The 14,429-nt window shown below is 32.0% G+C and overlaps 1 protein-coding gene across 14 annotated transcripts in view; it reads left to right on the top strand.

The window, feature by feature from the left end:
* Window positions 1-14,429, top strand: part of LOC103580498 (microtubule-actin cross-linking factor 1) — a 96,650-nt gene that overhangs the window by 49,024 nt on the left and 33,197 nt on the right. For 13 of the 14 annotated variants that reach the window (XM_053737695.1, XM_053737684.1, XM_053737687.1 and 10 more), the window contains 8 exons: window positions 2,663-2,942; window positions 4,114-4,564; window positions 4,643-4,900; window positions 5,009-5,582; window positions 5,830-7,524; window positions 7,599-7,682; window positions 8,571-8,792; window positions 14,246-14,361. In XM_053737695.1, coding sequence (XP_053593670.1) covers window positions 2,663-2,942; window positions 4,114-4,564; window positions 4,643-4,900; window positions 5,009-5,582; window positions 5,830-7,524; window positions 7,599-7,682; window positions 8,571-8,792; window positions 14,246-14,361 — 3,680 coding nt within the window. Of the gene's footprint in view, window positions 1-2,662; window positions 2,943-4,113; window positions 4,565-4,642; window positions 4,901-5,008; window positions 5,583-5,829; window positions 7,525-7,598; window positions 7,683-8,570; window positions 8,793-11,551; window positions 11,783-14,245; window positions 14,362-14,429 lie in introns of those variants that run through there. The other variant, XM_053737693.1, reaches the window with a different exon arrangement.

Below are 14,429 nucleotides of genomic sequence, written 5' to 3'. Positions count from 1 at the left end.
CAAAAAAAAAATCTCAATCATCTCACTTTTAATTCCACATTCTTACCAACAAATTCCAGTTTTCCGTCTACTCAAACTCACTCTTGTTAACAATTTTATTCATTAAACTTTCTAATCCAGGAAACGACATCGAAATTGAAAGCTGTCATTTTCCAGTTGATGCCTAAAAATTCCTAAACTATTATTATTATTATGAACGTTTTTTGCCATTTAAATGGACATCTAACCTTGATTTTTATTAATTATTCGACAGATATTTGTCCTTGTTATTATTATTATAATTATAACAACTTACCTGTTACACTTTAGACTAGACGAAAAAGTCGATAATCACGTATATGGATCCTGTGTGGGTTTTCTAGCGTAACTCTGACACCTACGACCGAGTAAAACTGATCGTCAGTTTACATCAATGTCACATGGACATATTTTGAATATACTTTAAATAACATCATCTGAATCAATATATCGATCTCGATTACCGCCTACTTATCACCATTTGCATCACGAATATCTTCATTAAAAATTTTAATTCAACATCAACTTGAAAAATAAAAAAAAAAAAAATAAATAAATAAATAATGAAAGCAATTTAATATTATGGGCAAATTGTCGTGGCATATTGAGCAAATTAAGCCATAGAACGAGGTCCACTGGTTTTTTATTATTAAATTTCTTATTTCACCAAAGTAAATTTACCGAGTGAAATCACCAGATTGACATAAATCTTATTTTGTACATTATAACTTATCTCTAAATGTCCCGACGGTGTCTTATTATTTTTATTTTGACGGACACGAAAATATGTATAAGTATAGTCATATATATTTATAGGTGTAATTTAATCGTTGGTGTGATCAAGCAATTGGGACTCACCCACTTGTTTGTATTTTATTTATGTCTTTCTCTTTTTCTTATTTATCCCTCTGATTCTCGTGTTGCTTAATTCATTCTGACGTAATGGTGTGTACTCTTATGGTGATGTCAGGTATCGCTATCTTGCCCCATAAGGAGACAAACCCAAGGACTACAATCTTACGGCCTGCCATAAAACTTTTATGGTGAAATCTTCAACTTTATCTTCTCCTTCTTTACTTTTATTTTTCTCTTACAACATTTTTCGTCCACTTTCTTACTTGGACATCTTAGTCTTCGTGAAGTTTTCTCAATTATTTTAATATTACTCTAGATAGTTACTGAATTGAATTATTAATTATGATAAATTTGGCTTTCTCTCATAAAAATATTTTTTCATCTCACTTTAACTAATTAGTTATACACCATAAAGTAACTAGTGTGAGTGTAAAAGAATATTGCGTGACATGATGATCAAGGTTAAGGAATTTGCCGGCGAATCTAAGGACTTCCTTTATGTATGCCAGTCTTGATTCAAAATAATTACAATAAGCAACAACTTTGGAAGAGGTTAAAAAAATTTAATTAATTATTTCAGTGTGATTTATTTATTTCAATAGCTACTAGTCTATTGTACGGTAAAAGTTAACTGCCGGAAATGGGTTAACTTTTATTTCTTTTACTTAACTCAAGACAATACTGAAGCCGAAGGCCAGGATGAAACACAGACTCAGTTGATCAATCGGTACACCGTTCGACCGTTAGCTTAGAATGCCAGAGAAAACAATGTAAAACAATTTCCTGACAATAAGTAGACTATTTGCTAAAATAAAGTTGATACAAATGACATATAACAGCAAATAAACTCTACTATTTATTTGTATAAAAATGTTTTAAATAATTTTATTGACATTAAATAATGTTATCCTATAGATTTTTATTTTTTTTTTTAGAAACTGAATGATCGTGATAGGTCGATTTTACTATCGTTAGATTTATACACTTCCTGGTAGGCAATAATGATTTATTCCCGATTACGGTTTAAGTAAATGTGATGTAACTGTTTTTTTTTCTTTTTTTTTGTATATTATTTAAATATAAACAAAAATTTTGCATGAAAATATGCTTATTATATTTTTAAAAATATGTGTAAAATTGATCGAAAGGCGATATGTAATATTTATTATTTTTTCTTTATATTACTACAGTATTATTTATTGGTTTCAATAAATTATCATTACTTTCAAGTCATTATATTTATTTATAAAAAAAAAATTTACCTATAATATTAATAAAGAATAGAATCTTTCAGACAATAACTGGAGCTATCAGATTTTGACAATTAAAATTATTTATTTGTATAGAAATTCAGAGTTAAAAAAAAATCAAGTTATCGAAATTTGTTCATAAAACTTTATTTTTTTTTTTTTTTTAATTTTAATTACCTGATAAATGTCAATTATCGAATAATGAGTCACTGTAATTATTAATATAAAAAATTTAATTGTCTATATTTCTTAAAAATATATTTGTAATTACCAATTATTGCTTTGTTATTATTATAAAGCTTATACAAATATATGACCATAGATATTGTATTAAAAAAAAATTATTAGCATTTAAAATATATATTATATTTATTAGCATTTGTATGCTTTTGATATGGCAGAAAAACTAATCAATGTAAAAATTTCATTGGTGAAAAAAAAAAATTAATTTTGAAATAGAGCTTTTGCCTCATTGTACAAATGGGTTCATAAAAAACGTCTAGTTTGATTTTAATTCTAAATAAATCTTTTTTTTTTAGATATCGGACATTGTCGTTGGACAAGAACCAAACGTGACAGCTCGCGAAGCGCTGCTAAGATGGGCCCGACGTTCAACAGCACGTTACCCAGGTGTCCGAGTAACAGACTTTACAAGTTCCTGGAGAGACGGTATGGCATTCAGTGCACTTCTCCATCGAAACCGCCCTGACCTAATCGACTGGAGAAGCGCGCGATCATGCCAAGCGCGCGAACGGCTCCATCAAGTTTTTTACATCGCCGAGCGCGAGTACGGCGTTACCAGACTTCTCGATCCCGAAGGTAACTTATCTCAGCTCTACACTCCTAATAATATAAATATAAATATAAATATATAAATAAAAATGATAGGATTATTATCCACTTGCTTGCCATTCCTTTCACCACTAAATATAGAATATTATTTTTCTCATTTACTCTTCCGCATTGCTAACCGATGAGATACCAAGAGAGCCACTGGAGTCTGGGATGTAAATAGTCTTGCCAACCAGACTCCAATCGCGAGATCCCGGTGTCCCAGTTCCACGAACCGCAAGATCAATAGGTCACAATACTGAGGATCTTTCTCTCTTCCTTAAGTACGAATCCAACCACTAAAAATTAAAATAATTCGCAATAGTTAGCATTACATTGACATGCAATTCGAAGCTACGAGACGACCACCCATTGTGAAAATAAACAAACGGTATAAACTTTCCATCCTCTTAATATGATGTGCGGCTACAGCAACACTCTATACACTTGACTTGTCTGTGGTTTATCGCGATGGACTTCGTTCAAAAAATTTATGGGCGGCGCCAAATACAACTTGTCTCAGTATCATCTACAGATCACTTTGCTCGGCCAAACAAAAAAAAACATCCTACCGAATAAAAGTCATACACGAATCACGATACAAACGAAATAAAGAACAATGAGATAATTTTAAATTTTTTTAGGTCACACAAGACAATTGAAAAACTTTTTTTTTTTTTTTTTTCACTTTCATTATTTACGAAAGTAAATTTAATTGAATAAATATTTTTTTGGTCAACTTCTGGAGACTTGTTATGGTAAACGACAATAAATTCATTGCCAGATTTGTACTCTACCAAACTAACAAGTCTGTGTATTTATATCCGCGTATTCATATATATATTTATATATTTATATATATTCTTCCCGGCTTGGATGGAGGATCGCCTATATGTATAATGTGGCACACATTCTTTTTGGTCACGGTACCCGACACTACTTCCGCTCGCACTCACACACCGTGACACACCGGCTCTTCGTATAATTGCTTTTACGACTCCCAATGTGTGTGTGTGTGTGCATCAGCAATTGTAGTAGTACCCATTGTTAGCAAGTGATAGTGTTGAGAAATCCAAAGAGACAAGTTCCTCAAGGATACATAATTTTTATTTAAAATATGTTATTATTATCATGTATTTAAATTTTTTGAATTTTCTAGATGTTGATACCCCCGAACCGGACGAGAAATCGTTGATAACGTACATCTCATCGCTTTACGATGTGTTCCCGGAGCCGCCGCCAATCCATCCTCTCTACGACGCCGAGGCCCAAAGACGCTCGGCCGAGTACCGCGAGCTCGCGACATCTCTGCACATGTGGATGCGCGAGAAAATAGTGATAATGCAGGAGCGTGCATTCCCACCGACACTTATCGAAATGAAAAAACTAGCTGCCGACAATGCGAAATTTAAAAACGAAGAAGTCCCGTCTCGTTATCGAGACAAGCAACGACTCACTCACATATTCCGCGAGCTTGAAAAATATTTTGAAGCCGTGGGTGAGATTGACATGGAACAGGAGCTACACATCGATGTGATTGATAAAAACTGGAATAGGCTGATGATGCTTCATCAGGAAAGAGAACAAGCTGTTATTGATGAAATCAAACGGTAAAATTTTATTTTCATCATTAGGGTCGGCTAATTAAAATAGTAGTAATAATCATAATAAAATAATAATGTTTACAGTTTGGAACGATTGCAACGGCTTGCTGAGAAAGTACATCGTGAAATGAAATCAACGGATAATCGACTTGAGGAACTGGAGAGACGAGTTGAAGATGAAGCGCGTCGTCTTGATCGTCTTCATCCTTTGGAAGCTAAACATGCAGTCGATTTATTAGAACAGGATATTCGCAATACAGAGATACAAATTCAAAATATATTCACGGATATTCATACTCTGACTGAAGGAAAATACAGCCAAGCTGGTGAACTTCACAAGAGGTAATAATTATTTAGAGCAGTAGTTTATCGAACCAGATTATAATTTGATAGGGCTGTCAAAGTATCTTATACCCGACTATTCATAATACTTTTTTTTTTTATTAACAGAGTACAAAAATTGCATCAACGCTGGGTGGCATTGCGATCTCTGTTGCATAAACGGCTGGTGCAACCACTTTCAGCAGTTTCGTTCCCCGTTGAAGAACGGGTTGTCACCAAACATCGTACTACCGTCCACGAGACTCGTTTAGTCGACACCAATCCCCACTTCCGTAACCTCCATGACTGCATAGATTGGTGTAAAAATAAATTGAAGCAGCTTCAAGATGCTGATTACGGATCTGATTTACCGGGTGTTAAAAATGAATTGGACATTCATCAAAGAGAACACAAAAATATTGATCAATTTCACAGCAAAGTTGATAAATGTATTCATGCCAAAAATAATTTCCACGGAGAGGAGCTCGCTCTCTACAGCCAACACTTGAGTGCATTACAAAAAATATATTCCGAATTATTGACTACCTCCAATAAAAGATTGTCCGATTTGGACACCTTACATGATTTCATACAATCGGCAACTGGGGAATTGGTTTGGCTTAATGCCAAAGAAGATATTGAAGTTACACGCGATTGGAGTGATAAGAACTTGAATGTCCAAAGTATCGTGCAATATTATGAGGTAAGTTTATATTATCATTGTTATTATACATTTTTTTCCTTTCATTTGTATACTTTACTCATAATACAATAATTTAATATTTAAAATAATTTCCAAGCATACGTATGGTTCTGGAGCGGAGGTAAAATAATTTATTAGTCAATAAAAAATATTACCAACACAATTATGTGCTTGTTTGTGTGCGTACACAATCCATATAAAATATTTGAACATTTTATCAAGATAATAATAATATTATTATTTGCAGAATCTTATGAACGACTTGGAAAAACGTGAAATTCAATTCTCGGCGGTACAAGACCGCGGCGAAGCTTTGGTATTGCAACACCACCCAGCAGCTAAGACAATTGAGGCTTACATGTCGGCAATGCAAAGCCAATGGGCTTGGCTTTTACAGCTTACACTTTGTCTGGAAGTACATCTCAAGTACGCGACTCAGAGTCAACAATTTTTCAAGGACGTGCAGCAAGCTGAGCAGTGGATTTCAAAACGGGACGAAGTACTGAATACTATTTACTCACAGTCAGACTTTTCATTGGACGAGGGCGATTGTCTTGCCAAGGGCATGCAGGAATTACGGGAGGAATTCAGAAGTTATGACGATAACATACAACGGCTGGTTGATCAAGCTGGCAATATTGTCCCGATGAAACAACGAAGACAACCTGTCACTAGGCCACTTCAAGTAACTTGTATCTGCTCTTACAAGCAAGCCAACATGTCTATTGACAAGAACGAGTTGTGTACACTTTATGATAATTCCGGACGTGTTAAGTGGCGTGTTAAAAACTCTCTGGGTGTTGAATCACCAGTACCTGGAGTTTGTTTTACCCTACAGCCACCTGATAAAGATGCACTGGACGCCGCTGAAAGGTTGCGTCGTCAGTACGATCGCAGTGTTTCTCTCTGGCAGCGTAAACACCTTCGTCTGAGACAAAATATGATTTTCGCAACGATGAAAGTCGTCAAATTATGGGACTTACCTCAATTCCTAGACATGGGTCAAGATCAGCGCACAACTATCAGACGAGCTATCAATGAAGACGCCGAGAAACTGATGTCTGAAGGAGATCCCGCAGACCCACAGCTTAGAAGATTGAAACGTGAGATAGCAGAAGTCAATAAGCTGTTTGATGATTTCGAAAAACGAGCAAGAGCTGAGGAAGAATCTAAGAACGCTGGTAGAATATTTAGCGATCAAGTAACTGCATTGCAGCAAGCGCTAGATGAAGCCGAAAGAATTTTAAATATTCGCATTGCATCTCCACTGTCACGTGATCTTGATAGTCTCGAGCATATGGTACTCGAGCACAAAGATTTCGAACAAAATTTACAGCGTCTAGCTCCTGATTACGAGCAAGTACAGCAAACTTTCCGTGGTATCACTCTAAAGACACCGGCAATGCGCAATAAACTTGATAACGTCATGTCTAAATGGAATCACCTGTGGAATGTCAGTAATTTGTATATCGAGCGTCTTAAGTGCATTGAAATCGTACTGTCCGGTCTTGAAGAAAATACTTCTGGAATAACAGAACTGGAAATAAAATTAGCGTCATACAGTGAACTTCCGTCCGACGTAAAAGGCCTGCAGATCGTCCTCGAAGACCTTATGATCCTGCAGAACGCTATTTCACAACAGCAAATATCAATAGATCAATTGAATGACGATGCACACAATGCACGACGACTTGTTGAAAAATCACGACCGGGTCATCGCGGTCCGCACAGCGACATGGATCGTCTGGACGCCGAAGTTAACAGATTAAATGCCAGATGGACAAACATTTGCGGTCAACTAGTCGATAGATTACGTAGCGCCGAAACCGCTTACAGCCTCGCCCAACAATATCACACTTCCTATCAAAATGAAGTTGACTTTGTTGATGAAAGCTACTGTAAACTTGAGTCTACTCCAGTTCAAGAACTGGAAACAGCCAAGGTAATTTACAATTTTATTAACTTTCATTATCAATAATAATTATCCATTTCATAAAATAAATAAATTTTATTCAGAACCTGCTGAACCGAGTTTGTGACCGCGCAGCAACGATCGAAGTCGTAAATGTTACCGGAGGAAGATTGATACGCGAAGGAAAGGTAAGACTTGAAAAAATAATAAAAATCATTGCTCTAGCCTTATAAATAGCCTTAGCCTATGGAGTGAATGAGTGTGTTGTATGAACGATGTAAATATTTCTTATTAAATTTAAATCATAAGCATAAACTGTATATATACCATTGATAGTATTTAAGACCATTTGTAAATTTTTTTTATACACAATGTACCTTTCAGCGGACGACAATTGAGTATCATTGACACGTATCGGCTTCTCTACATGGTCATACGTTCTTTAATGGGGATTTTTTTATTTTTTTATGTTAATATTATATTTTTCTCTATTTTCTCACACTAAATAGGTATCAAAAACACACATTTAATCAAAATTATTAAACGGTAATTAATTTTCAAGACATATCTTTATTGTTTAACGTCTAATATCCATTCACCAGTGATGGATTAACATGCACACTGTTTTATTTACAAAATTAATAATTATTGTTATCATTATTATAGTACAATTAATTAATGTACTGTAATTAAAATGAGTAGCATGATTGAGTGGTCGGAAATGAGGTGGTGGTAAAATTGGTGATGGATGCTTGGGGTTTATTAAAATACCTGTAGATAATTAACGCACTCCTTTAGTTGTTGAAAATAAATAAAAGCTCAGTGTTGTATAAAATGATGAATAATTATTCAAAATTAATTTATTAATATTTAACATTACTAGCAACACATTAATTAGACAAGAAATTAGTAACAATTTCGATAAAATAATTACCACACTGGGTTAAATAAATTTTAAATAGTCTAGTTGTAAGTAGAACCCGTATCCTAGTGCTTATTATCGTTGCCGGACGCTAACTAGTAGAAAAATTAGATATCTAATTTACTAACCATAACGGACTAACCGGCCTCTGTAGATCTATGGACAGCGACTCAGAGCGTTCAAGGAACAGCTTGAAGAGCTTTGTCCATCGCTGGATGCATCTGTCAAAAGACCGAGACGTGAATCCGTGACAACTGTCGACGTAATTGCTCACGATCTCGACAATCTCAACAGGCGATACTCAACTCTTGTCAGTCTTTGTCGTGAGCGTGTACACAAATTCGCTCAACAGTATCCTGAAGACATTTCTCTACAGGTAAGTCCATAATTTATCTCTCTACATTTATTTATTCATTTATTCGGTCACAGAACCAAGTCTTCTTCTGCCATGCAAAATAGACCTGAAAAATAATGATTTGATTAGTATAATTAGTGTAATCATGACGGATATCACCTCTGCGAACACGAGGTTCCAATACATAGAAATATTTCGAAAATATATAAAAATTGTAAAAATATTTTTGTAATGATCCTTGACCAAGTAAAATTTGAAACCCCAAAAATAGATAAACTAAAAATGGTATTTGCAAATAATCTTACTCCCAAATAGAAATAAAAGTAACTTAAGTAATTATCTAGTAGAGCAATTAAATAAATCGATTGTTCTACTTAGTTAAACAATTCATTAAATCATCGGATAACAATCTTTTTAAAAGTTTATTACGTCTATTTATATTCATCATATTATGTATAAAAATTTACATATTTTATATATTTATCGCCAACAAGCTAAAAATTACTACTCTATAATTTCCTTCGTCATCGCTCTGTAATTATCACAGCAAATGCTAAAGTGTTCTGTAAATACGCGGTCCTCGTCAAAAGAAAGTTAAGTGAAGAATTACTCGTTTTAATTTTCGACCGGTTTACAAGATGTTTACTTTTATTTAAATTATTTTATAGTAATTCCATACTCCACAGCACTTCATACCCATTGATTATATTACATAGCAGGCTCGAAAAAAATATAATAACCATACACATGACGACTCGTCAGTTCTTTAAATGTTATTACAAATTAAATTTAAAAATGGCAATGCTTACATTCGTAAATGACATCATATTAATTTTTAAAATTATCTATGATGTAATAAGTTTCATTTATTATATTTTTTTTATATTTATAGCATTTAATTATTTTCCTTGAAACTTATGTTTAAATCTATGAGCATAAAAGTATGTCAATATCACTATTAATTAACTATATATTATATATATTTATAAATAATCATAAATCAGTTCAAGTCATGACATTTTCTTATTCTCAGTAAAATATCTTAATAATTCATTTTCTTTTATTACAACCGACTGTTGTTACCAAACAAGTTTTTTTTTCCCAGACCAGAAAAACTTGTGATGGAAAAATTATTACTATCATTTATCATATGGTAATTTATAGATATAACATTATTAGTCGAGACACTGAGAAAAATCACCTTTAGATATATTTTTAGTGAAAAGATAAATTTACGTTCAATTCAACATATGCTGATTTTTTTTATTAATTCTTTACTCTATTTATTAATAAATAAAAATTTTTCTGATGTCTGCTTCATTTACTCTCATAGAATATTATAAATAAATTTAAATTTTCTTCAATCTAGAAAATTATTCTTCAATTCTGATACGACATCAATAAAGTAATAATTTTCATTGATTTACTGCTTAAAAAATATTGTTTTTATAAAAGTTATGCTTTTTTTTTTTAGTAAAGATGACTTAATTATTTAGATATTGCTATTAAAAATGAATTTATTGATATTTATCATGAGTAATTCACACTTTATATCTTGGGCGTATTCAGGATCAATAAATGAGAGTGTAGTAGAGGGATCGTCGGCGCTCTTGGTTGACTTAATGTGTGGCCGAGTGATTTTACGTAGGCAGACTATTTCGTCCTTGCTCATACTGCCACTTAAACTTAACTTGTTTTTACCATAAATGTATATTTGTATTTTTAAATAAAACATACACTCGTGCATTGCATATACATTTTTTTATTTTATAAACTTACGTCATATATTATTGTAACTGTGCGTACGCCGATACACACAAATACGATTGATGCGCATTGCACAGAGATTCGTTTCCGTTAATTAAATTTAATTGACTCTAGATAGAACACGTGTCGGAATAATTTTCAAAAGATGTAAAAATTTCATTGCGTAATTAGCTGGATGATTAAAATAATAAATTACTTGATATTTTTATGTTGACATTATTTTTATTTATAGATAAATATTTATGTAAACATTTAAATTAGTGATTTAATTTGAAGGTGCGCATGGTATTTAGATGTGATAATCGTGTTGGTATGCGTTTAATTTCGTAGCAATCTTATCAAAAAAAAAACTTGACCTTAACAAATATGTATTTACCTAAATTTTTATTATGACGATAAATTACTAAATATTTATCACATCAATCATGTTTTTAAAAAGAATATTAACAGAAATCAATCACTGTTTTTATTTAGAAAGTTTTGGTTATCAGTGATAAACAAGTCTGGATAAATAATTAATTCTGATAATTAATAATAGACTTTAAAAAAGTAAACAAATCAATAAATATCACAATAAGTTCACGGACAATGATAAATCAAATGTTCTCATTTTTTAAAATTACATATCTCATTAATCGCTAATAAGTTATTTAAGTCTAGAATAATTAATTCGCGTAAACAATAAATATTTGATAAAACTATTTGTTAATTTTTTGAATAAATTATTTTTATTCTTAATTTTTGAAAGGAAAATTTTAAATTTATAAATAAAAAAAACGTCTTGTACATTGCGCACTGTGTTGATGTCCACGCGGACATTACATTTAACTTCAGTCTTATGAGCAAGTTGCTACAGTCAACATCGTTTTTATTTCGCGGCATTACTTTTTCCGTCAATAAAACGTTATTAATTTTTTAGTAATGTAAAAAGTAACTAATAATTACAATTAATTGATTTCATAATTATCTATCTATTTTTTTTTAATTACAATGAAAAAATAATTTTATATTTAATAAGTGACAAAAATTTAATAAATGATAAGATAGTAGAAAAAAGTAATTACTATTGTTATTGATTAATGAGTACGTGGCTGCAATTGATGTCAAATATAAAATATTTATTAATTTTAAAAAGCGAGTGTCAGTGATAACTAACGGTGTTTTTATGGAAATAATATTTTTACAATGCAATTACAATAATAATAAAATAAGTAATGCTACCAGAAAGGAGGATTGTTTACCAGGTAAATTTACAGTACACGTAACTCTTTGAGTAAACTTATAATAATTTTTAACGTCCACTCACGTGGATAAAGTCACTTTGAATTATCAGCAATAATCGATAACGAGTACCGGGGTATAAATTATTCAAGTTTTATGATTTGATGTATTAGTAAATTGAATAAACTTTTTATATAAATGGCGATAGATTTTTTTTTAAATATTTAATTGTCAATAAGTATACAATTACTCAAAAAATTAAGAAATTCCGTGCAGTATATTATTAATATATAATTATTATTGTGGAAAGTGTAGCGATGCATAAATCACATGATTTAAAAAAAAAAAAAAAAAATTAATAATTGCAGCTATTGAACTGAACTAATTGTCGTGATTAACAATTGCAACAGATTTTTTCTCTTTTACATTTAAATGAATAATTTATTTAAAATGATTTTTAAATTATTCCATTTATTCGTAACCTTTCTCATAATCTGATAAACGATTAATTTACCAATAAATAGTATTAATGTTATAACTACTAGTTTATTGATCAGTCTATTTATTTATTTTTCTTTCTACTGCTACCGATTTATTAGATTACTCCGAGGTCAGAGTAAATAAAATAAAAAGAGCGGGAACTGCGTAAAACGAGCAAGTTTAAATGCGATTTACCTTCATATCAATTCCCCTGATGAATCATTGTCCGGATTCTGCAGCATATAAGTAGCGTCAGCTACTAATTTGTAGTCTGGTGTGTATTTTTATAAAGTAGGTAAAAAAAAGTTATAAAATATTCCTGGTGGTCGGTATTTCTGAATGCTTAATATTTTGTCACCTGGCCAAGTCGCGATTCGATTGCGCAATAGGGAATCAAGTTCATGGTAGTGCCGGTCGTTAAATATTATGATGTCATTATAATTATTTATTTATTTCTTTTCGCATTCCCATTTTTCATAATCAATCGTCACGTTTTTTTTTAATTATCATTCATGATACGTTCAAAATAATTAAGTCATCAATGGTGACCATAAATTACAACAAATTTATAATTTTAAATGGGACATTAATTAAAAAATTTAAGCATTGCCATTTTAATTTAATAAATAATTTAAAGTTACAAAAAAAAATATAACACGAATTAATTATGATATTAAATAACGTGGAATGTCTTGAACGCAGGTATTGTTATAGTTTTAATTATTTTATTACAGTTGTTATCAATAATTACTGTATTTTTAACACTCGCACAAGTGTCAGTCAATTTCACTGAATCTCCAACCGTGAACTCCATTTTTCTTGACGTACCGTACACACAATAATGTATTTAATACTTACATATATATTAAATATAAACATGAAGAAGCATATTGCATACCGGTACGGTGTCTGAACATGCTCTAAAAATATTAACAACAACAAGCGGTCTCGAGAGTACATCGGCACCCCCGCTCTAAATAAATTTATTAAACATGTATATGTGCACACAGATTTTACATAGTGGGGCAGGATTTTTTATTTATAGAATTGAAAGAAGTATTTTTTGAAATAGTCTTGATGCTAGTCTCTCACGGTTGCCGGTTGTCAGAACGTTCACAGTACGATATAACTTGCCCTGCAGTATTATAGAGACCGAGTCTCTTCCGTCCGTCAGGCATCAACGATCATCAACATCATCATCATCCTTTCTTCCCTCGTCGGTCAAGCTCAAACTGCTTCGTTTCCTCGCTGTTATTTTTCATTTTACTGTCTAGTCGCGGCGCAGTTTTTTAAAATACAATACCGGCGATAGCTTCATCGTCACGTGATATTTAGCTAGCAACGCGATTATTTAACACACGACTTGCATGAGTCAGAAAAGTATAATAACTGTTCAAGTGGCTGGCGAATTGTCGTTTTATTTGGACATTCTTCGGTATAAATCGTGTGTGACCACCACGAGACCGTATGACAGTTCAGTTTACTCAGGTGCTGGCACTCGCGGTTCAAGGTTCGCGGTTCACGCCAACTTTTGCTATTCTGACGTTATGTGTGACATAATCGCCGGTATTATCAGTCTGAACTCATTTCGCAATCAGAAATTGCATTGATAAGTAACAAACAACTTTATCTTTAAAGAAAAAAAAAAAAAAAAAAAACGAACTTGAGAATACCATTGATTTTATAAAAATATTTAGAAAAAAAAAATCACGAAATCTTTGTACTGATAGTGCGCTGCACTTTAAATTGCAAATCCATCCACATACTGTTCGTGCGGAAAATTATTTAGTTTATTTTAAGAAATTGCGGCATCGATAGCCGTTTATAATTATCTTGCGGTAACTTTAAAGATAAAAGTTATTTAATTTGAATGAGTCATAAAAAATGTATCGCTAAAATAAATATAAATATAGTAATAATTATAAATAAAATGAATTGCATGGATTTCCCGGGATATTTGAATAAAAATGTTGACAGTAACGTATTTACTATCGTTGCTGTTTCAGCGCGCTCTTCAAGAGCAACGACCACTGCGTACCTTTCGCACTGAGTTTAACATCTACGAAAGTACAACCAGTGAAGAACGGTATAGTTCAACAACAACACATTACACTCAGTCGCAGTAAGTAAAAAAAATTATTAGAGCTTAAGCACTTGCTTGACTTGTAAAAAATTTTAAAGAAAGAAAAA

The sequence above is a fragment of the Microplitis demolitor genome, chromosome 3 (genome assembly GCF_026212275.2).
Source record: "Microplitis demolitor isolate Queensland-Clemson2020A chromosome 3, iyMicDemo2.1a, whole genome shotgun sequence".
In the NCBI taxonomy this organism is placed as follows: Eukaryota; Metazoa; Arthropoda; class Insecta; order Hymenoptera; family Braconidae; genus Microplitis; species Microplitis demolitor.
This window is presented reverse-complemented; position numbering and strand designations above follow the sequence as displayed.